Source organism: Babylonia areolata, chromosome 29, assembly GCF_041734735.1.
Source record: "Babylonia areolata isolate BAREFJ2019XMU chromosome 29, ASM4173473v1, whole genome shotgun sequence".
Classification (NCBI taxonomy): domain Eukaryota; kingdom Metazoa; phylum Mollusca; class Gastropoda; order Neogastropoda; family Buccinidae; genus Babylonia; species Babylonia areolata.
Genome location: NC_134904.1, coordinates 453,563 through 473,086, shown reverse-complemented (window position 1 = coordinate 473,086; position 19,524 = coordinate 453,563). Strand labels below are relative to the sequence as shown.

At 39.0% G+C, this 19,524-nt stretch overlaps 2 protein-coding genes across 5 annotated transcripts in view; one reads left to right on the top strand and one right to left on the bottom strand.

The window, feature by feature from the left end:
- Positions 1–5,163, bottom strand: part of LOC143302340 (pre-piRNA 3'-exonuclease trimmer-like) — a 52,195-nt gene extending 47,032 nt beyond the window's left edge. The window contains exons 1-5 of the mRNA XM_076616970.1: positions 5,017–5,163; positions 3,793–3,844; positions 2,678–2,751; positions 1,770–1,806; positions 897–972 (exon numbers count right to left, since the gene is read on the bottom strand). Coding sequence (XP_076473085.1) covers positions 897–972; positions 1,770–1,806; positions 2,678–2,751; positions 3,793–3,844; positions 5,017–5,095 — 318 coding nt within the window. The 5' untranslated portion in view covers positions 5,096–5,163. The remainder of the gene's footprint in view (positions 1–896; positions 973–1,769; positions 1,807–2,677; positions 2,752–3,792; positions 3,845–5,016) is intronic.
- Positions 5,164–5,477: 314 nt separating this feature from the next.
- LOC143302233 (uncharacterized) overlaps positions 5,478–19,524 on the top strand; it is an 88,658-nt gene continuing 74,611 nt past the window's right edge. For all 4 annotated transcript variants that reach the window (XM_076616812.1, XM_076616811.1, XM_076616808.1 and 1 more), the window contains exons 1-4: positions 5,478–5,649; positions 10,966–11,117; positions 16,505–16,614; positions 18,884–19,018. In XM_076616812.1, coding sequence (XP_076472927.1) covers positions 5,571–5,649; positions 10,966–11,117; positions 16,505–16,614; positions 18,884–19,018 — 476 coding nt within the window. In that variant the 5' untranslated portion in view covers positions 5,478–5,570. The remainder of the gene's footprint in view (positions 5,650–10,965; positions 11,118–16,504; positions 16,615–18,883; positions 19,019–19,524) is intronic.

Genomic DNA, 19,524 nt, shown 5'->3' with positions numbered 1-19,524 from the left:
GGCTGACCATGGATAGAGTATATTCGAGCTAATGTCTAACTGGACTGTCTGCTTGGACCAAGCAGTGTCACCTGTGACTGTAGAGACTGATGCGAGAGAGACAGTCTCTGTCGCAGCGGTCACATGTGTAAGCTGATGCTGGTCTGTTGGCTGCCGTCCCTGTTCTGCAAGCTCGCTTTTCTGCTGCAGCAGCTGACAGTTTGTCTTCACCAAGTGCTACAAGAGCTATCATAATAATAAACCTGTAAAATGAACCTGTAGTAACACTACCAAGAGCATTGATTCTCACTTTATTAAACTATGCCCTGGTTTTTGCTGGGTTTATAAAATAAACATAACATAAGAAGAATATAAGTCACACACCCACTGAAAATGTCGAGTTAATAAAATCAAGTTTAATATCAGAAGAATATAAGTCACACACTAATTCAAACTAAGGTAAGACACAGAGAGTTTCAGTTTCAGTTTCTCAAGGAAGCGTTACTGCATTCGGACAAATCCATATATGCTACACCACATTTGCTAGGCAGATGCCTGACAGCAGCCTAACCCAACGTGCTTGTCAGGCCTGGAGTGCATGCTTATATATTTGTGTACCTAGCAGAGTGGATTTCTTTTTATAAAATTTTGCCAGAGGACAACACTTTTGTTGCTATGGGTTCTTTTTCAGTGTGCCAAGTGTGTGCTGCAAACGGAACCTCATTTTATCATCTCATCTCAAAGACTAGACGCTGGGTTTGATTTTCCAGTCAAACTTGGGAGAAAGGGCGAGAGTGGGATTTGAACCCAGACCCTCACACACTCTGTACTGGCAGCTGGATGTCTTAACCATTCTGCCACCTTCCTCCTTAGAGCCGAGAGAGAGAGAGAAGAAGTGTTTTTGGAATTGTTCACACCTGCCAGTAGAAGCCTGGACTGATGGGGCCGAACGCCATGGGACACAGTGGAAAGTTGTACGTGTGAGCCTGATACCTGCAACACACAATATTGTTTCAGTTTTCAAGGAGGCGCCGAAGTGTGCAGACTAATCCATATGAGCAACACCATATCTGCTTTGAAGAAGAACACAGAATATCGTGAGAATTTAATAATAATAATAATGGTATTTATATAGCGCTGAATCTTGTGCAGAGACAAATCAAAGCGCTTTCACACCAGTCATTCACACGCATGCATAACTCTAAAACTGTAGAAACTAAAGACAAGGAAGGGCAGGTAAGGGAGGCTATTTTGGGAAGAGGTGGGTTTTAAGGCCAGACTTGAAAGAGCTGAGAGTGGAGACTTGACGAAGCGAAAGAGGAATTTACAGTTGATGTTCATCATTACAGCATTTCATTTTATACACTATCCTTCCTCCTCACCACCACTCCTGTCTATGTAGCATGCACTTAGTGCATGTTAAAGAACCAATGGCGGAAACAAAAGGGTTGGCCCTGGTGAAATCCTGTGGGAAAAACCACTTTGACGATAAAACAAACATACTTGCAGACAGAAGAAAAAAAGTGAAAGAAAGAAAAAAAGGGGTGTGTGGGGGGGTGAGGGGGGAGGGTGTGTGGGGGGAGAGGTGGGGGGGGGGGCTACATTGTGGCAACACACTGGTGGGGAAAAGCAGCCTGAATTTCACAGAGACGTATTTTGTGACAAAATGTAATACAACCAGTTGAATAAAGAATACAGTAAAACTATGCTCTTCTGTACGGTTGACATCAGGTGCTTCATACAGCAGCAATAAAGAATTTTTAAAAATCATGAAGCAAAAGAATACATACGACTGCTGGTCTTTGTCCCTGACAAAAGCAGAAATGCCTGGAAAAGTAAAAATAGTCAACAGCTTATCTTCTTGAGGTTTGCACTCCATAACAGTTGCCAGAAAATAACACACACACACACACACACACACACACACACACACACACACATTTATATAAACACAAAACACACACATATATACATATGTACACATATACACATACATCATACCACACACATGCACACATTCTGGTATAATATGCATATAAACATACACATACACACATATGCACATATACACAAAACATACACAAACATCACACCACACCCATGTTTCTTTTGTTTGTTTGTGTTTTTCATTGACTTTGTTGTTGTTGTTGTTTTGTTTATTTGTTTGTTTGTATTTTGAGTGAAATAGTACTTGTGAATGTGTATATTAAGTGACTGAATGAATGAGGCTACTTCATGTTTTTGACATCACTCTTTTTATACTTATACTGTTATAGGATATGTGTAAAGGATGAACATAATTATGTAATACTGTTATAGGATATGTGTAAAGGATGAACGTATGTAACACTGTTATAGGATATGTGTAAAGGATGAACGTATGTAACACTGTTATAGGATATGTGTAAAGGATGAACATATGTAATGTGTCAATACCCCCCAGGGGGCACACAAAATAAACTGTTGCCTTGCGTTGCCTTGCACACACCATAGTATCATGTGCATATAAACATGCACACACACACACACACAAACACACACACACACACACACATAAACAATTACATAAATCATGCAAAACAACGCAAAACCATACAACACAAAGTACAACAATACTAGATGCACCAACAAACAAAAACAAAAATCATTCATCAAGGTAACCAGCACCTTGAAATTAAAACAAAATTTCAAACCTCACCTATCTGACAAAGTGACAGTCTCGACACACTGTTCTTAATTTTTCTGTACCGCTCCTCACTGGTGTCAAACAAACTGAAAAATAAAGACAGAAAATAAATCACTGCATTGCTAATCATTCAACACTTCAGTCATGAACATTGACAGTTCTCTCTGTGGGGGATCTGGCCTACCCTGCCCCAGGGAGAACATGCTGTCAAAACCTGGCACCACCCATTCATTTTTCTCTGTTCCATCTGCAAATACGTATCATAATATACTTGTCTATCTTTGTTATGGTGGATTTATTTTCCCCACAGAAAGGATCATTCTCTGTATCAAAATTCTGCAGAAAAGTCATCTATAATCATAAAACAAATACATACTTTGCAGGCAGAAAAAGGAATAAGAAAAAAGGGGTGGAAATGCTCTGTGGTAAAACTATAATCATAAAACAAATACATACTTTGCAGACAGACAAAGGAATAAGAAAAAAGGGGTGGAAATGCTCTGTGGTAAAACTATAATCATAAAACAAATACATACTTTGCAGACAGAAAAAGGAATAAGAAAAAAGGGGTGGAAATGCTCTGTGGTAAAACTATAATCATAAAACAAATACATACTTTGCAGACAGAAAAAGGAATAAGAAAAAAAGGGGTGGAAATGCTCTGTGGTAAAACTATAATCATAAAACAAATACATACTTTGCAGACAGAAAAAGGAATAAGAAAAAAAGGGGTGGAAATGCTCTGTGGTGACTCACTCTGCCTGGGGAAAGCAACAGAGAAATCTGTTGGCACAACAACAACAAAAAGATAATAATGATGATGATGATAACAATAATAATAATACAATAATGCAATGCAATACAAACTAAAATTTGTATACAAAATACAATAAAATAAAATACAGCTCAGTCTCCTTCTTCTTCTCCCTCAGTTGTGTGAAGAGTAAACGGGACACCACACAGAGCACCAGATTCCTCCAGGTCTGTCACTTGTGTGTCAAAGTCTGGGTCTCTGCACATGTTTTTCCCTCCTCCAACAGTTACTTGGAGGATAGTTTATGCAGTACAACAGAATAAAGTGTGCATGAAAAACAGGAACACCGTAAGTGTTGACACAAATAACTCACCTTGGTTTGTCATTGTCTCTCACTGTCAGCCCAGTGAATTCAGAGTCAATGGCTGCAAGCAAAACATGTCACATATATGTATATGATAATATCTTCAGATCATGATGAACATTATAACTTATATTTACATACAAAGAAACAAAACACACACAAAAGCACAAATACTTACACACACATATGCCCATGCACACAAACATATATGCCCATGCACACATTAATGCATATGAATACACACTTGGAAACTCACACACACAAATGTACACATGTACAAACGCACATGCACTTAACAGACACCCAAATATACAATATGCACTCCACTCACGTGTGCACGCACACCCACCCAACCACACACACACACTTTTCACTCTTTCAAACCCCCATTCCTTTTATTTCATTCTTAGAGAAAAGTTCTCTCCATTTTTGAAGGTAGCACTGTGCTAAAAGCAATCTCAAATACATCTGATGATGAGAGAAAATGTACACCATGATCAGAGTGGAGGGAAGAAATTCCTTTAGGTCAGAGTGGATCAGAAATAACTTGTTGTCATGTTTCCTGTGACACAGCGCTGCCAGAGATAGTGGTGTACAGCAGACAGAAATGGATGGGTTACTGTGTACATAGGATTGTCACCTCTCTCTCAACAACACACACACACACAAACACACACATATGGGATGAGAGAGAGAACAAATTGTGGATAGTTTTGGTTTTTTGTTGGATAATAAAGCAAGACAATGCTGTTTTTCATCCAACCCTCGAAGGGGAAACAGTGAAATAAAAGAGAGACAGAGAGGGGTGGGAGAGAGGGAGAGAGAGAGAGAGAGAAAGAGACAGATAGACAACTAGAGAGACAGAGAGGGGTGGGAGAGAGAGAGAGGGAGAGAGAGAGAAAGAGACAGACAACTAGAGAGACAGAGAGGGGTGGGAGAGAGGGAGAGAGAGAGAGAGAAAGAGACAGATAGACAACTAGAGAGACAGAGAGGGGTGGGAGAGAGAGAGAGGGAGAGAGAGAGAAAGAGACAGACAACTAGAGAGACAGAGAGGGGTGGGAGAGAGAGAGAGGGAGAGAGAGAGAAAGAGACAGACAACTAGAGAGACAGAGAGGGGTGGGAGAGAGAGAGAGGGAGAGAGAGAGAAAGAGACAGATAGACAACTAGAGAGACAGAACAGAGACAGGAAATGGGTGGAAAGGGAGGCACATTTTAGTTCTTTTAAGACAATACCTATAAAGTCTGCCTCTTTGATCGTCTTTTCGATCAAAGGAAATAACTGTTCAAAGCTGCTTTTTGTGACCTCACACATCTTCCAAGCCTACTGCTACAACACGGTATTCAAGTCTCCCTTCTCACATGTGCTTCCCGCAATGTCAACAACGAGGTCAGGTTAGGCCTACGCTTTTTACAACGCCGTTGCTGATTGGCTGTAATGCTAAAATGACTGAATGGAAAACAGACTTTAACATTTATTGTCGAAAAAAATATAATTTTTTTATAAAGCAAACAGCTGTTTTATTTTCAGCTATTTTATCTTCTGAAAAAAATCAGTAAAATATATTATCACTGTCATGAGTTTAAAGAATATTACTGGGTTTTATTATTATGTCGATATAAAGCCAGTTTATCTTTTTTACGTGTTTTTCTAACCAATTAAAAGCTTGTTGACAAGCACAAGCGAATGTGTTTAGACATGGCGGAAAGTCTGAGTTTAGAGCGTTCTTGACAACTGTTTTGAAGAAACTTGCCGTCCTCATCGTTGTTCGGAAAACTATCCTGCAACAATGACTGGTTCCAAAATCAGCATTCTCATATATTTTCTGTGTATTGTGATTTTCAGCAGCGTTCTTGCACAGTCCCCAGGTACAGTGAAGCAAACGATGTTCAGGAACTCAAGTCCCAACACATCTCGCGCGGATGAAGAGACAAGATAACTTTTATTTTTCATTAGACAAATGTTATATCCACAGGATTACAGATCCAGTAAAGTTTTCTTGATTGATCAGATGTTTTGTAATTTTTCTGCAATTTACAAGAAGCCTATTCAAAGAAAGGTGAAGCAAACCCACCTGACACACAGAATGGGGGACAATTATGACAGCAAAACGAAAATCGGCTTGTTTTCATCATCACTTTCCTTTTCATTTGACCAGTTTATTTGTGTAACCAGACATGTCTCAGTCTGACAGTTTTGAAAATTTCACATTTTCCAATTTAATCGACCAATTACATGACCAAATGTCCAAAGCCATAGTACCTTATGCAGTAGTAGTAGTAGTGTTAGGGACTGGCATTTGACTGCCAAGGTCTCACGGCCTTTTTTATGCCCTCTTCAGTATCTGTCTCCTTTTATTTGTGGGATACACATATGTTTTCCTTTACATGTACTGTAATTCATTAGTCAAAGTCAGTAGTTTTTTCTTTTGAATTGATGTTCTTGTCAAGGATATTTTTGAACGCATCAGTATTTTGTGCAAGTTTAGGTTCAGTAGGTTGCAATTCTATTAGCTAATGAATTTTTCATTAGGTTAGTGTTACAGTGCTCTTTACAAATTTTCATCATTAATTTTCTTGTACTCTCATAATCTGACATTATAAAAATATTGTTAAATATATATAATTCACATTGAGTTGACTTCATAATAGCAATTTAACTTTTTGTAGGTTTCTATTAAATCACCTTCTTTGCCTTCTACCCTTTAATGAATGCAGATTTAAGTATATAAATCTCTGTTGACAGCTCATAGATTTGCATTCTTTATTAACTTATAGTCTACAGAATCTTCACAAGGATGAAGGCGGTAGTCAAGGGAAAGAAGAAGAAGAAGAAGAAGAACTTATTTGTGTTTGTACCCTTTCTATAGCTGTAGATTGTCTCTTGAGGTATGGGCTAACGGGAGCCACACAATATTACCATATTCTACTTGTGATCTAACCAATGTTTTATATAGTTTAAAAAATATATCTTTATCTAAATAGTTTTCTCAGTGTCCTGTGTGGTGTCTTCTATTATCATATGGTATTTGTTTTCTGGATTTTTCCCCTATGTGCATTACTTTACACTTTGATACGTTAAACTATAGAATCCATCTATCAGACCAGTCCTGTAACTTTTATAAGTCCTTTTGTAGTGTAGTATTATTCTGTGCATTGCTGTAAAGTTTAGTATCATCTGCAAATATTTTGCATGTACTTTCTATACTTTCAGGGAGGTCATTTATGTATGTTGTGAAAAGCACAAGGCCAAGTATGCTACCTTGTGATATACCACTAACAACATTTTCATTAGTTGACATTTTTCTCCAATTTTAACTACTTGTGTTCTGTCCGACAAAAAGTTTTTTGTCCAGTTCAGTATGCTTCCAGTGATACCATATGAAGCTAATTTTGATAAAAGTCTTTGTTGTGGTACAGAGTCAAATGCTTTTCTAAAGTCTAAATAAATAATGTCTATAGGTTTACCCATATTTATCTTTTTTTGTAAGATCTTCAATTACTTCCAGGAGCTGTGTGGTACACAATCTTTTCTGTCTAAAACCATGTGGACAGTCTGCATACAGATTGCTTGTTGTCTTAGTGATACTATAACATACTTGATTTGTATTTGTATTTATTTTTATCACAAAAGATTTCTCTTGATAAAATTCAGGCTGCTATCCCCAGGGAGAGCACGTTGCTACACTACAGCGCCACCCATTTTTTAATATTTTTTCCTGCGCGCAGTTTTATTTGTTTTTCCAAGTGGATTTTTCTACATAATTTTGCCAGGAACAACCCTTTTGTGTTAAGTAACATAAATAGGAGTAACCTGACTTAGTTCTTAAGAAACATTTATACAATTTATATTTCTTTTTGATGATTCTCATTATTTTATTGTTCATTCATGAGGATTTGATTTTTTCTCCTGTGTATTTGACACTTTGGTATATATTTATTCATAGTTTTGTGTAGTATAGTCTTTAAGTCATTCCAACATTGGATCACGTCTTTTCCATCCCAGTCCGTTGATGTCCAGTCCACTTTATTTATCATTTGTCTCATTCCATTATAATTTATGTTGACACAGAATGCTTGCACAGTTTGCAGAAAGGGAGTTGACAATATTTTGTACAAAATTACTGTTGCATTCTAATGTAAATACAAAATAGTGCTGGTGCTTTTGTCAGTCCTTGTAATCACATGCACTCACACACAAAGACACAAGTTCTATCCTTGCACACACACACACACCCACACACACACACACACACACACACACAGAGTGACACACGCACATTTAAAATTGAAATTCATTTATTGAGGATAACAAAGTGCAATGTACAGCAAGCAATACTTAAAAACATCATTCTTACAGTAAGTATAACCAAAAGACACATTCATGCACACATGCACTCCCCATAGGAAAAGGTTCAGTTTCTCAAGGAGTGATCACACTCAAACAAATCCATAAAGTGATAAATGCTACACCTTACCTGCTTGGCAGATGTCTGACAGCAGTATAACAAATCCATAAAGTGATAAATGCTACACCTTATGTGCTTGGCAGATGTCTGACAGCAGTATAACAAATCCATAAAGTGATAAATGCTACACCTTACCTGCTTGGCAGATGCCTGACAGCAGTATAACAGATCCATAAAGTGATAAATGCTACACCTTACCTGCTTGGCAGATGCCTGACAGCAGTATAACAGATCCATAAAGTGATGAATGCTACACCTTATCTGCTTGGCAGATGCCTGACAGCAGTATAACAGATCCATAAAGTGATAAATGCTACACCTTATGTGCTTGGCAGATGCCTGACAGCAGTATAACAGATCCATAAAGTGATAAATGCTACACCTTATGTGCTTGGCAGATGCCTGACAGCAGTATAACAAATCCATAAAGTGATAAATGCTACACCTTATGTGCTTGGCAGATGCCTGACAGCAGTATAACAGATCCATAAAGTGATAAATGCTACACCTTATGTGCTTGGCAGATGCCTGACAGCAGTATAACAGATCCATAAAGTGATAAATGCTACACCTTATGTGCTTGGCAGATGCCTGACAGCAGTATAACAGATCCATAAAGTGATAAATGCTACACCTTATGTGCTTGGCAGATGCCTGACAGCAGTATAACAAATCCATAAAGTGATAAATGCTACACCTTATGTGCTTGGCAGATGCCTGACAACAGTATAACAGATCCATAAAGTGATAAATGCTACACCTTATCTGCTTGGCAGATGCCTGACAGCAGTATAACAGATCCATAAAGTGATGAATGCTACACCTTATCTGCTTGGCAGATGCCTGACAGCAGTATAACAGATCCATAAAGTGATAAATGCTACACCTTATGTGCTTGGCAGATGTCTGACAGCAGTATAACAAATCCATAAAGTGATAAATGCTACACCTTACCTGCTTGGCAGATGCCTGACAGCAGTATAACAAATCCATAAAGTGATAAATGCTACACCTTATGTGCTTGGCAGATGCCTGACAGCAGTATAACAAATCCATAAAGTGATGAATGCTACACCTTACCTGCTTGGCAGATGCCTGACAGCAGTATAACAAATCCATAAAGTGATGAATGCTACACCTTATGTGCTTGGCAGATGTCTGACAGCAGTATAACAAATCCATAAAGTGATAAATGCTACACCTTATGTGCTTGGCAGATGTCTGACAGCAGTATAACAAATCCATAAAGTGATAAATGCTACACCTTACCTGCTTGGCAGATGCCTGACAGCAGTATAACAGATCCATAAAGTGATGAATGCTACACCTTATCTGCTTAGCAGATGCCTGACAGCAGTATAACAAATCCATAAAGTGATGAATGCTACACCTTATCTGCTTAGCAGATGCCTGACAGCAGTATAACAAATCCATAAAGTGATGAATGCTACACCTTACCTGCTTGGCAGATGCCTGACAGCAGTATAACAGATCCATAAAGTGATAAATGCTACACCTTACCTGCTTGGCAGATGCCTGACAGCAGTATAACAGATCCATAAAGTGATGAATGCTACACCTTATCTGCTTAGCAGATGCCTGACAGCAGTATAACAAATCCATAAAGTGATGAATGCTACACCTTATCTGCTTAGCAGATGCCTGACAGCAGTATAACCCAACATGTTAGTCAAGCCCTGAGTGCTTGCATTTATATTTGTGTATCTATCAGAGTGGATTTCTTCTACAGAATTTGACCAGAAGACAACAGTCTTGTTGCCATGGGTTCTTACTCAGTGCGCCTTGTGTGTGCTGCACACGGGACCTCAGTTTAACATATCATCCAAATGACTAGACGCTAAGTTTGATTTTCCAGTCCAATCTAGGATGAAGAGAGAGACCGTGATTTGAACCCAGACCCTCACACATACTCTCATTGATAGATGAGCATCTTAATCATTCTGCCACCTTCCTTCCACATGGAGAAAGAGAGTAAAGTTTTGTAAAAAAAAAAAACAGTTGACAACTACCCTATTGATCCTGCTCTTTGGAATTTGATGTTTGAGAACGGTACCGTTGTTTATGGGTATCTCTGTGCAAGCGTTTTTTTCTGCTGTGCAGGGATTTGATTGGTTTTTTGTTGTTGTTCAGAACTATCTATGTGTGTTTGTGTGTAGATGACACAATGAACACACAGCCTATGCGTGGACATGTTCATCACTTTATGCACCCTTTAGAAAATCAAGTTGGTTTCATTCTGATAGTATGCCACTACCAGCTGTTGCCCTTAATGAAGACTCTGATTACTCCATATTTGCTGAACACACACACACACACACACACACACACACACACACACACACACACACACACACACACACACACACACACACACACACACACACACACACACACACACACATATATATATATATATGTATGTATGTATGTATGTATGTATACCATATATATCAGTGACAGGTCAGTGGAAAAGCAGAACACACATAAATATACATTTATATACAAATCATTTCTGGTTAAATATTCTCTGTGCATGCATGTGTGTGTGTGTGTGTGTGTGTGTGTGTACACAGACTTGTGCTTTACTCATGTACCTCAGGACTAATGAACAAAATCATGCAGAAAAAAGATCTAAAATGTTTTGTTGTGTGCACTTCTTAAACTTTGCCTTTCAGATGTGTTTTATCCTTTGCAGATGTTGGGAGAATTTTGATAGGGGCCCAAAGAAATGTTACAAACCCCACAACAGAGTACATATATAACAGCAATTTCAACCCTGCTGACGGTTCAATTGGCTTTGATGCCGTGGTGTTCAATGCCGGAACTCAAGTCAGCAAAGATGATACGGTAAATAGTGTTATGTATGTGTATAAATTGGGGACAGTGAAAACATGGTTATTGTAGTTGACACGATGACTTGTCTGTGTTGTGTGTGCGGAACTGGGGTTTGATAAAGATTGTAATCAGTCATGAAAGGTGAAGAGGTGTGTTTTCTCTGTGCGTCAGCCATTGACAGATGTGGAATGAATAACAAGTAAGCACCTATCTCTCCAGAATCCATTTGGAATTGTTTAATAAGATTTTCCTTACCCTCCTATGATAGAATTTTGTTTCATTCCCATTCCCTCCTTCCATCTCTGTCTTTATTCTTCTGTCTTTATTCTTCTCTGTACTGTCTGACCTTCCATCTCTGTCTTTATTCTTCTGTCTTTATTCTTCTCTGTACTGTCTGACCTTCCATCTCTGTCTTTATTCTTCTGTCTTTATTCTTCTGTCTTTATTCTTCTGTCTTTATTCTTCTCTGTACTGTCTGACCTTCCATCTCTGTCTTTATTCTTCTCTGTACTGTCTGACCTTCCATCTCTGTCTTTATTCTTCTCTGTACTGTCTGACCTTCCATCTCTGTCTTTACTCTTCTGTCTTTATTCTTCTCTGTACTGTCTGACCTTCCATCCCTGTCTTTATTCTTCTCTGTACTGTCTGACCTTCCATCTCTGTCTTTATTCTTCTCTGTACTGTCTGACCTTCCATCTCTGTCTTTACTCTTCTGTCTTTATTCTTCTCTGTACTGTCTGACCTTCCATCTCTGTCTTTATTCTTCTCTGTACTGTCTGACCTTCCATCTCTGTCTTTATTCTTCTGTCTTTATTCTTCTCTGTACTGTCTGACCTTCCATCTCTGTCTTTATTCTTCTCTGTACTGTCTGACCTTCCATCTCTGTCTTTATTCTTCTCTGTACTGTCTGACCTTCCATCTCTGTCTTTATTCTTCTCTGTACTGTCTGACCTTCCATCTCTGTCTTTACTCTTCTGTCTTTATTCTTCTCTGTACTGTCTGACCTTCCATCTCTGTCTTTATTCTTCTGTCTTTATTCTTCTCTGTACTGTCTGACCTTCCATCTCTGTCTTTACTCTTCTCTGTACTGTCTGACCTTCCATCTCTGTCTTTACTCTTCTGTCTTTATTCTTCTCTGTACTGTATGACCTTCCATCTCTGTCTTTATTCTTCTGAATTTATTCTTCTCTGTACTGTCTGACCTTCCATCCCTGTCTTTATTCTTCTCTGTACTGTCTGACCTTCCATCTCTGTCTTTATTCTTCTGTCTTTATTCTTCTCTGTACTGTCTGACCTTCCATCCCTGTCTTTATTCTTCTCTGTACTGTCTGACCTTCCATCTCTGTCTTTATTCTTCTGTCTTTATTCTTCTCTGTACTGTCTGACCTTCCATCTCTGTCTTTATTCTTCTGTCTTTATTCTTCTCTGTACTGTCTGACCTTCCATCTCTGTCTTTATTCTTCTGTCTTTATTCTTCTGTCTTTATTCTTCTCTGTACTGTCTGACCTTCCATCTCTGTCTTTATTCTTCTCTGTACTGTCTGACCTTCCATCCCTGTCTTTATTCTTCTGTCTTTATTCTTCTGTCTTTATTCTTCTCTGTACTGTCTGACCTTCCATCCCTGTCTTTATTCTTCTGTCTTTATTCTTCTCTGTACTGTCTGACCTTCCATCTCTGTCTTTATTCTTCTCTGTACTGTCTGACCTTCCATCTCTATCTTTATTCTTCTCTGTACTGTCTGACCTTCCATCTCTGTCTTTATTCTTCTGTCTTTATTCTTCTCTGTACTGTGTGACCTTCCATCTCTGTCTTTATTCTTCTCTGTACTGTCTGACCTTCCATCTCTGTCTTTATTCTTCTCTGTACTGTCTGACCTTCCATCTCTGTCTTTATTCTTCTCTGTACTGTCTGACCTTCCATCTCTGTCTTTATTCTTCTCTGTACTGTCTGACCTTCCATCTCTGTCTTTATTCTTCTCTGTACTGTCTGACCTTCCATCTCTGTCTTTATTCTTCTCTGTACTGTCTGACCTTCCATCTCTGTCTTTATTCTTCTGTCTTTATTCTTCTCTGTACTGTCTGACCGTCCATCTCTGTCTTTATTCTTCTCTGTACTGTCTGACCTTCCATCTCTTTCTTTATTCTTCTGTCTTTATTCTTCTCTGTACTGTCTGACCTTCCATCTCTGTCTTTATTCTTCTCTGTACTGTCTGACCTTCCATCTCTGTCTTTATTCTTCTGTCTTTATTCTTCTCTGTACTGTCTGACCTTCCATCTCTTTCTTTATTCTTCTGTCTTTATTCTTCTCTGTACTGTCTGACCTTCCATCTCTGTCTTTATTCTTCTCTGTACTGTCTGACCTTCCATCTCTGTCTTTATTCTTCTCTGTACTGTCTGACCTTCCATCTCTTTCTTTATTCTTCTGTCTTTATTCTTCTCTGTACTGTCTGACCTTCCATCTCTATCTTTATTCTTCTGTCTTTACTCTTCTCTGTACTGTGTGACATACTGATGTTTCATTCTTCTCTGTACTGTCTGACATACTGGTGTTTTATTCTTCTCTGTACTGTGTGACATACTGGTGTTTTATTCTTCTCTGTACTGTGTGACATACTGATGTTTCATTCTTCTCTGTACTGTGTGACATACTGATGTTTCATTCTTCTCTGTACTGTGTGGCATACTCATGTTTCATTCTTCTCTGTGCTGTGTGACATACTGATGTTTCATTCTTCTCTGTACTGTGTGACATACTGATGTTTCATTCTTCTCTGTACTGTGTGACATACTGATGTTTCATTCTTCTCTGTACTGTGTGACATACTGATGTTTCATTCTTCTCTGTACTGTGTGACATACTGATGTTTTCTTCTTCTCTGTACTGTGTGACATACTGATGTTTTCTTCTTCTCTGTACTGTGTGACATACTCATGTTTCATGGTATTCGTGACACTGCACTAGCATGGATCACGTCTTACCTGTCAGATCGTACACAGAAAGTGTGTGTAAATGGTACATACTCTAGAGTATCTGCCTTGAAATATGGTGTCCCACAAGGGTCCGTCCTAGGTCCTGTTCTTTTCGTGCTGTATGCGGCTCCTGTGTCGGATGTCATCAGTCATCATGCGATGTCGCATGAGAGCTTTGCTGATGACACACAACTTTATCAGTCGGCTTCCATAGCTGAATTTGATGCACTGGTGACTCAAACACAGGAGTGCATTGCTGGCCTAAAGGACTGGATGACTCTCAACAAGCTGCAATTAAATGATGATAAGACTGAATTTATGATAACCTGTCCAAAGAAGTTTCGTCAACATCCTTCTTTTCCTGACTCTGTTCTGATCAATAGCACACCTGTTTCACTTTCTCCCTCTGTTTGCAGTCTTGGTGTAATCCTGGACCAGTCTCTTTCCTTCCAACAGCACATTTCGAATATCTGTAAAGTTGCCTATTTGGAACTGCGTAGAATCAGCTCTATCCGCCACTATCTCTCAACCGATGCAACCAAGACACTTGTATGCTCTCTGGTTCTCTCAAGATTGGATTACTGCAACTCTCTTTTGGCCGGCCTTCCCAAATACCTGTTAGACAGACTCCAACGAATTCAGAATAACGCTGCCAGACTCATTTGCAGAGCTTCTAAATTTGACCATGTTTCTCCTCTCCTTCAGTCTCTCCACTGGTTGCCTGTTTCTGATTGAATAGACTATAAGCTATCCACTCTGACCTTTTCTGCAGTCAACGGATCTGGCCCAAAGTATCTTTCTGAACTCATCCATATCTATACCCCGTCTCGCCAGCTCCGTTCTTCCTCTGATACTCGACTTCTCAGGATACCTCACGTCAGAAGTAAGACCTATGGACACAGATCGTTTTCTTTTCAATCGCCAAAGACGTGGAACAAGCTCCCTGATAACCTCCGTCATTCTGATTCCCTCGCATCTTTTAAATCTCGTCTCAAAACTCACCTTTTCCCTCAGCAATAAGTTCAGTTGTGGCAGGCCCACAACTACATGCATGTATATGAATGTGTATTGTGTGTGCATGTGTTTATGTAAGTATGTGCCTGCCTATGTGTGTGTATGTGTTAGGGTAGCTGTTAGATACACATGTATGTTAAAATGTATGTATGCAGTGTGTGTGTGTGTGTGTGCGTGCGTGCGTGCGTGTGTGTGTGTGTGTGGTCACATTTTGGTGTGTGTATGTAACATAGATATAATGTTTTATGTTATCAAAAGCGTTTTTGTAAAGCACTTAGAGCAGATTTCTGGATAGTGTGCTATATAAGTATCCATTATTATTATTATTATTATTATTATTATTCTCTGTACTGTGTGACATACTGATGTTTCATTCTTCTCTGTACTGTGTGACATACTGATGTTTCATTCTTCTCTGTACTGTGTGACATACTGATGTTTCATTCTTCTCTGTACTGTGTGACATACTGATGTTTCATTCTTCTCTGTACTGTGTGACATACTGGTGTTTCATTCTTCTCTGTACTGTGTGACATACTGATGTTTCATTCTTCTCTGTACTGTGTGACATACTGATGTTTCATTCTTCTCTGTACTGTGTGACATACTGATGTTTTATTCTTCTCTGTACTGTCTGACATACTCATGTTTCATTCTTCTCTGTACTGTGTGACATACTCATGTTTCATTCTTCTCTGTGCTGTGTGACATACTCATGTTTTATTCTTCTCTGTACTGTCTGACATACTGATGTTTCATTCTTCTCTGTACTGTGTGACATACTGATGTTTCATTCTTCTCTGTACTGTGTGACATACTGTACTGTCTGACATACTGATGTTTCATTCTTCTCTGTACTGTCTGACATACTGATGTTTCATTCTTCTCTGTGCTGTGTGACATACTCATGTTTCATTCTTCTCTGTACTGTGTGACATACTCATGTTTTATTCTTCTCTGTACTGTCTGACATACTCATGTTTCATTCTTTTATTTTGGCTTTAATTAAAAACATTTCTTTTCTTTTTTTCTTATTTGGGTTTTTTTGTTTTTGTTTTTTTATAGAAATAGGAAAAAAAGATTGGATGTCATGGGTGTGGTTTTGTGTCTGTGTGTCAGCTGTTTGAGCATTTTCATGTAAACATATGTGTATGCGTTTAGTGTATGTCAGTATGATGAGAGAGAGAGAGAGTGTGTGTGTGTGTGTGTGTGTGACTGAATTTATGAAAAACAGTATTGTTCTTTTGAAAATGAAAGTGAAGGATTTCACCCGCATTGGTCATAGGTGTAAGAGTGCTTCAGACCCACGGACATGAAAAGCACTCGTGAGATGGAGAAGATTTGTTTGTTTGTCTGTTTGGTTGGCATCTCAGTATTCAGATGAACATTGTTCTGTTTATTTGTCTTCGTTTCCAGGTGGATGTGACGTGTCTGAATGAATTTGACGGTGAACCAGGCTACACCCAGCTCACATTTAACACTGTCAATCTCCCACCAGGAAGGGATTCAGGCAGTGTTCCCTTCAGGTTTTGTGTTTTGAACAATGTAACACTGTTTGGTGTCGTGTACTCCACCATGTCAAATTGATGAAAACTCCCCGATTTGCTTACTTTTCACTTTTCATTTATGATTAAGTTGAATCTGACGTTAGAAAGATAGAATAGCAGATAAAAGTCAGCATTTGATGATTACCAATCTCGCCTTTCAGAGCTGTCTCAAGTTAAAGAAATATCCTTTGAAATAACATGTGAAATAAAAGCAGTCTAAAGATCTGACCTGTAAGAAGGTTTAAAAGATCATCAGTCCATGCCTCTCCCTTCTGAATAAAAGTGAAATTGATTCAGTGCTCACTGGTTTGGGTGCAAGTTAATTTGATTTTTTATCCATCTTGAAATCTTAATTTCTTCCAGTATTTCATCAGTCTTATCGTTCAGGTTTCAAGCCAAACCATAGACTGACAACCCCAAACCATAAACTAATTCTATTCCTTAGAAGTAATATACTTTCAGCAAGAAATTTTGTTCATGTCATCATGGTATGTATGTATGTATGTGCATGAGTGTTTGTGTGTATGTGTTTGTGTGTGTGTGAATGAATGCTGAAGCTGGATGTTGGTGTTTGGTGTCCTCATGAACATATACACACACTCAGAGATGTATGTATGTATACATGAACATGCACACTGATACACACTCATGCACATATGTGCATGCACATATGCACGCACACACACACATTCACTCAGACTAACACACACACACACACACACACACACACACACACACACCATACACACACACACACACACACACACCTTACACACGCACACACAAACACACACACATACGCACCATACACACACATACGCAACATACACTCTCTCTCTCTCTCTCTCTCTCTCTCTCTCTCTCTCTCTCTCTCTCTTCTCTCTTTCAGTATCACTTTCTGTTGGTCAGTCCAGGTTACCAGACTCTAAGAGAAGAACATTTACCTGCCAAATATTACAGAAATCCAACCTTAATCAAATTTGTTGCTTTGATGTCCTGTTTAATCAGAATGTGTAATAGAGAAGTTGTCAATTTTTGTATGCAAAGCCTTTAGCATGAGATCATGGCATCTGAAATTGGACATGAATAGATGAGTATAGGTATGCATTTTGTTGCACTGTGGAGTTTCAAGCAACATGTTATAGGTATGCATTTTGTTGCACTGTGGAGTTTCAAGCAACATGTTATAGGTATGCATTTTGTTGCACTGTGGAGTTTCAAGCAACATGTTATAGGTATGCATTTTGTTGCACTGTGGAGTTTCAAGCAACATGTTATAGGTATGCATTTTGTTGCACTGTGGAGTTTCAAACAACATGTTATAGGTATGCATTTTGTTGCACTGTGGAGTTTCAAACAACATGTTATAGGTATGCATTTTGTTGCACTGTGGAGTTTCAAGCAACATGTTATAGGTATGCATTTTGTTGCACTGTGGAGTTTCAAGCAACATGTTATAGGTATGCATTTTGTTGCACTGTGGAGTTTCAAACAACATGTTATAGGTATGCATTTTGTTGCACTGTGGAGTTTCAAACAACATGTTATAGGTATGCATTTTGTTGCACTGTGGAGTTTCAAACAACATGTTATAGGTATGCATTTTGTTGCACTGTGGAGTTTCAAACAACATGTTATAGGTATGCATTTTGTTGCACTGTGGAGTTTCAAGCAACATGTTATAGGTATGCATTTTGTTGCACTGTGGAGTTTCAAACAACATTTGTTTCTTTGTCAGCTTGTCAGCATCAATTTTTGCATTTCACTTGATTCAGTCCATATGTGTGTCACTGGAAATGTGTGATAAACATGCAAGTGTGTATGTGGGTGTGTACATTCTCGCATGCATGTGTGTGAGGGAGAGGAGAGGAGGGAGAGAGAGAGATAATGTGCGTGTGTGTGTGTGTGTGCGTGTGTGTTTGTATGTTTGTGTGAGCTTGTAAGAGTCATATGAGCGTTGATATATTGTTTTCACTATTTGATTCATTATCTAATATTTTTGTTCGTGGCCCACTCCTTTGTTACAGGCCGGAGGCCTAACAAATAAACCATTGTCTTCTCTCTCTGTGTCTCTGTCTGTCTCTGTCTGTCTGTCTGTCTGTCTCTCTCTCTCTCTCTCTCTCTCTCTCTCTCACACACACACACACACACACACACACACACTCGCACACAAACACACACACACACACTCTCTCTCTCTCTCTCTCTCTCTCTCTCTCCATCACTCCTTTTGTCCGTCTGTCTACAGCGTGGTCAGGGCAGGACGTGCGGCAGCTGTGCGTTGCTATGGCATTTCCATTGGTTTCCTCCAGTGTCCAGCCACTACCAACCTGACCATTCCTCAGCCAGAGTTCTGCCGACAAACTTCCCTCTCTGAGCCAGTGTGAGGGGCCTGTTGTATTTGTCAGGGGTGCTGGGGATTAGTGTACTGTTGGTGTGTTGTATTGTGCTGGAAAGTAGTTTACTGTATTGTGTGTGTGTGTGAATACACGCCACTTCTGTAATAGTGTGGCACATTTAGGAGCAGCAGTATGATAAACTTTAGACTGTATTGTTGAAATCCTCCGTTTTTGTAATTTGATACAGACTTTGTACCTTCCTTTGTCAAATATTACATGCGTTCTGTTTTCTGATTGATTGTTTATTTGTTTCTTTGGGGTTTTTCAGTATCTTCACTCATGCAGATGAGTGCTGATGTATGGATGCATTAGCACACACATACATGCACATACACACTCTCTCTCTCTCTCTCTCTTAATTTCTCCCTCACTCACTCCAATACACTGTAAAACCACAGGCGGAAAGCTAACCCTCTCAGTGTCGATGTGTTACAGCACTATAACCCTCTCAGTGTGAATGTGTTACAGCACTATAACCCTCTCAGTGTGA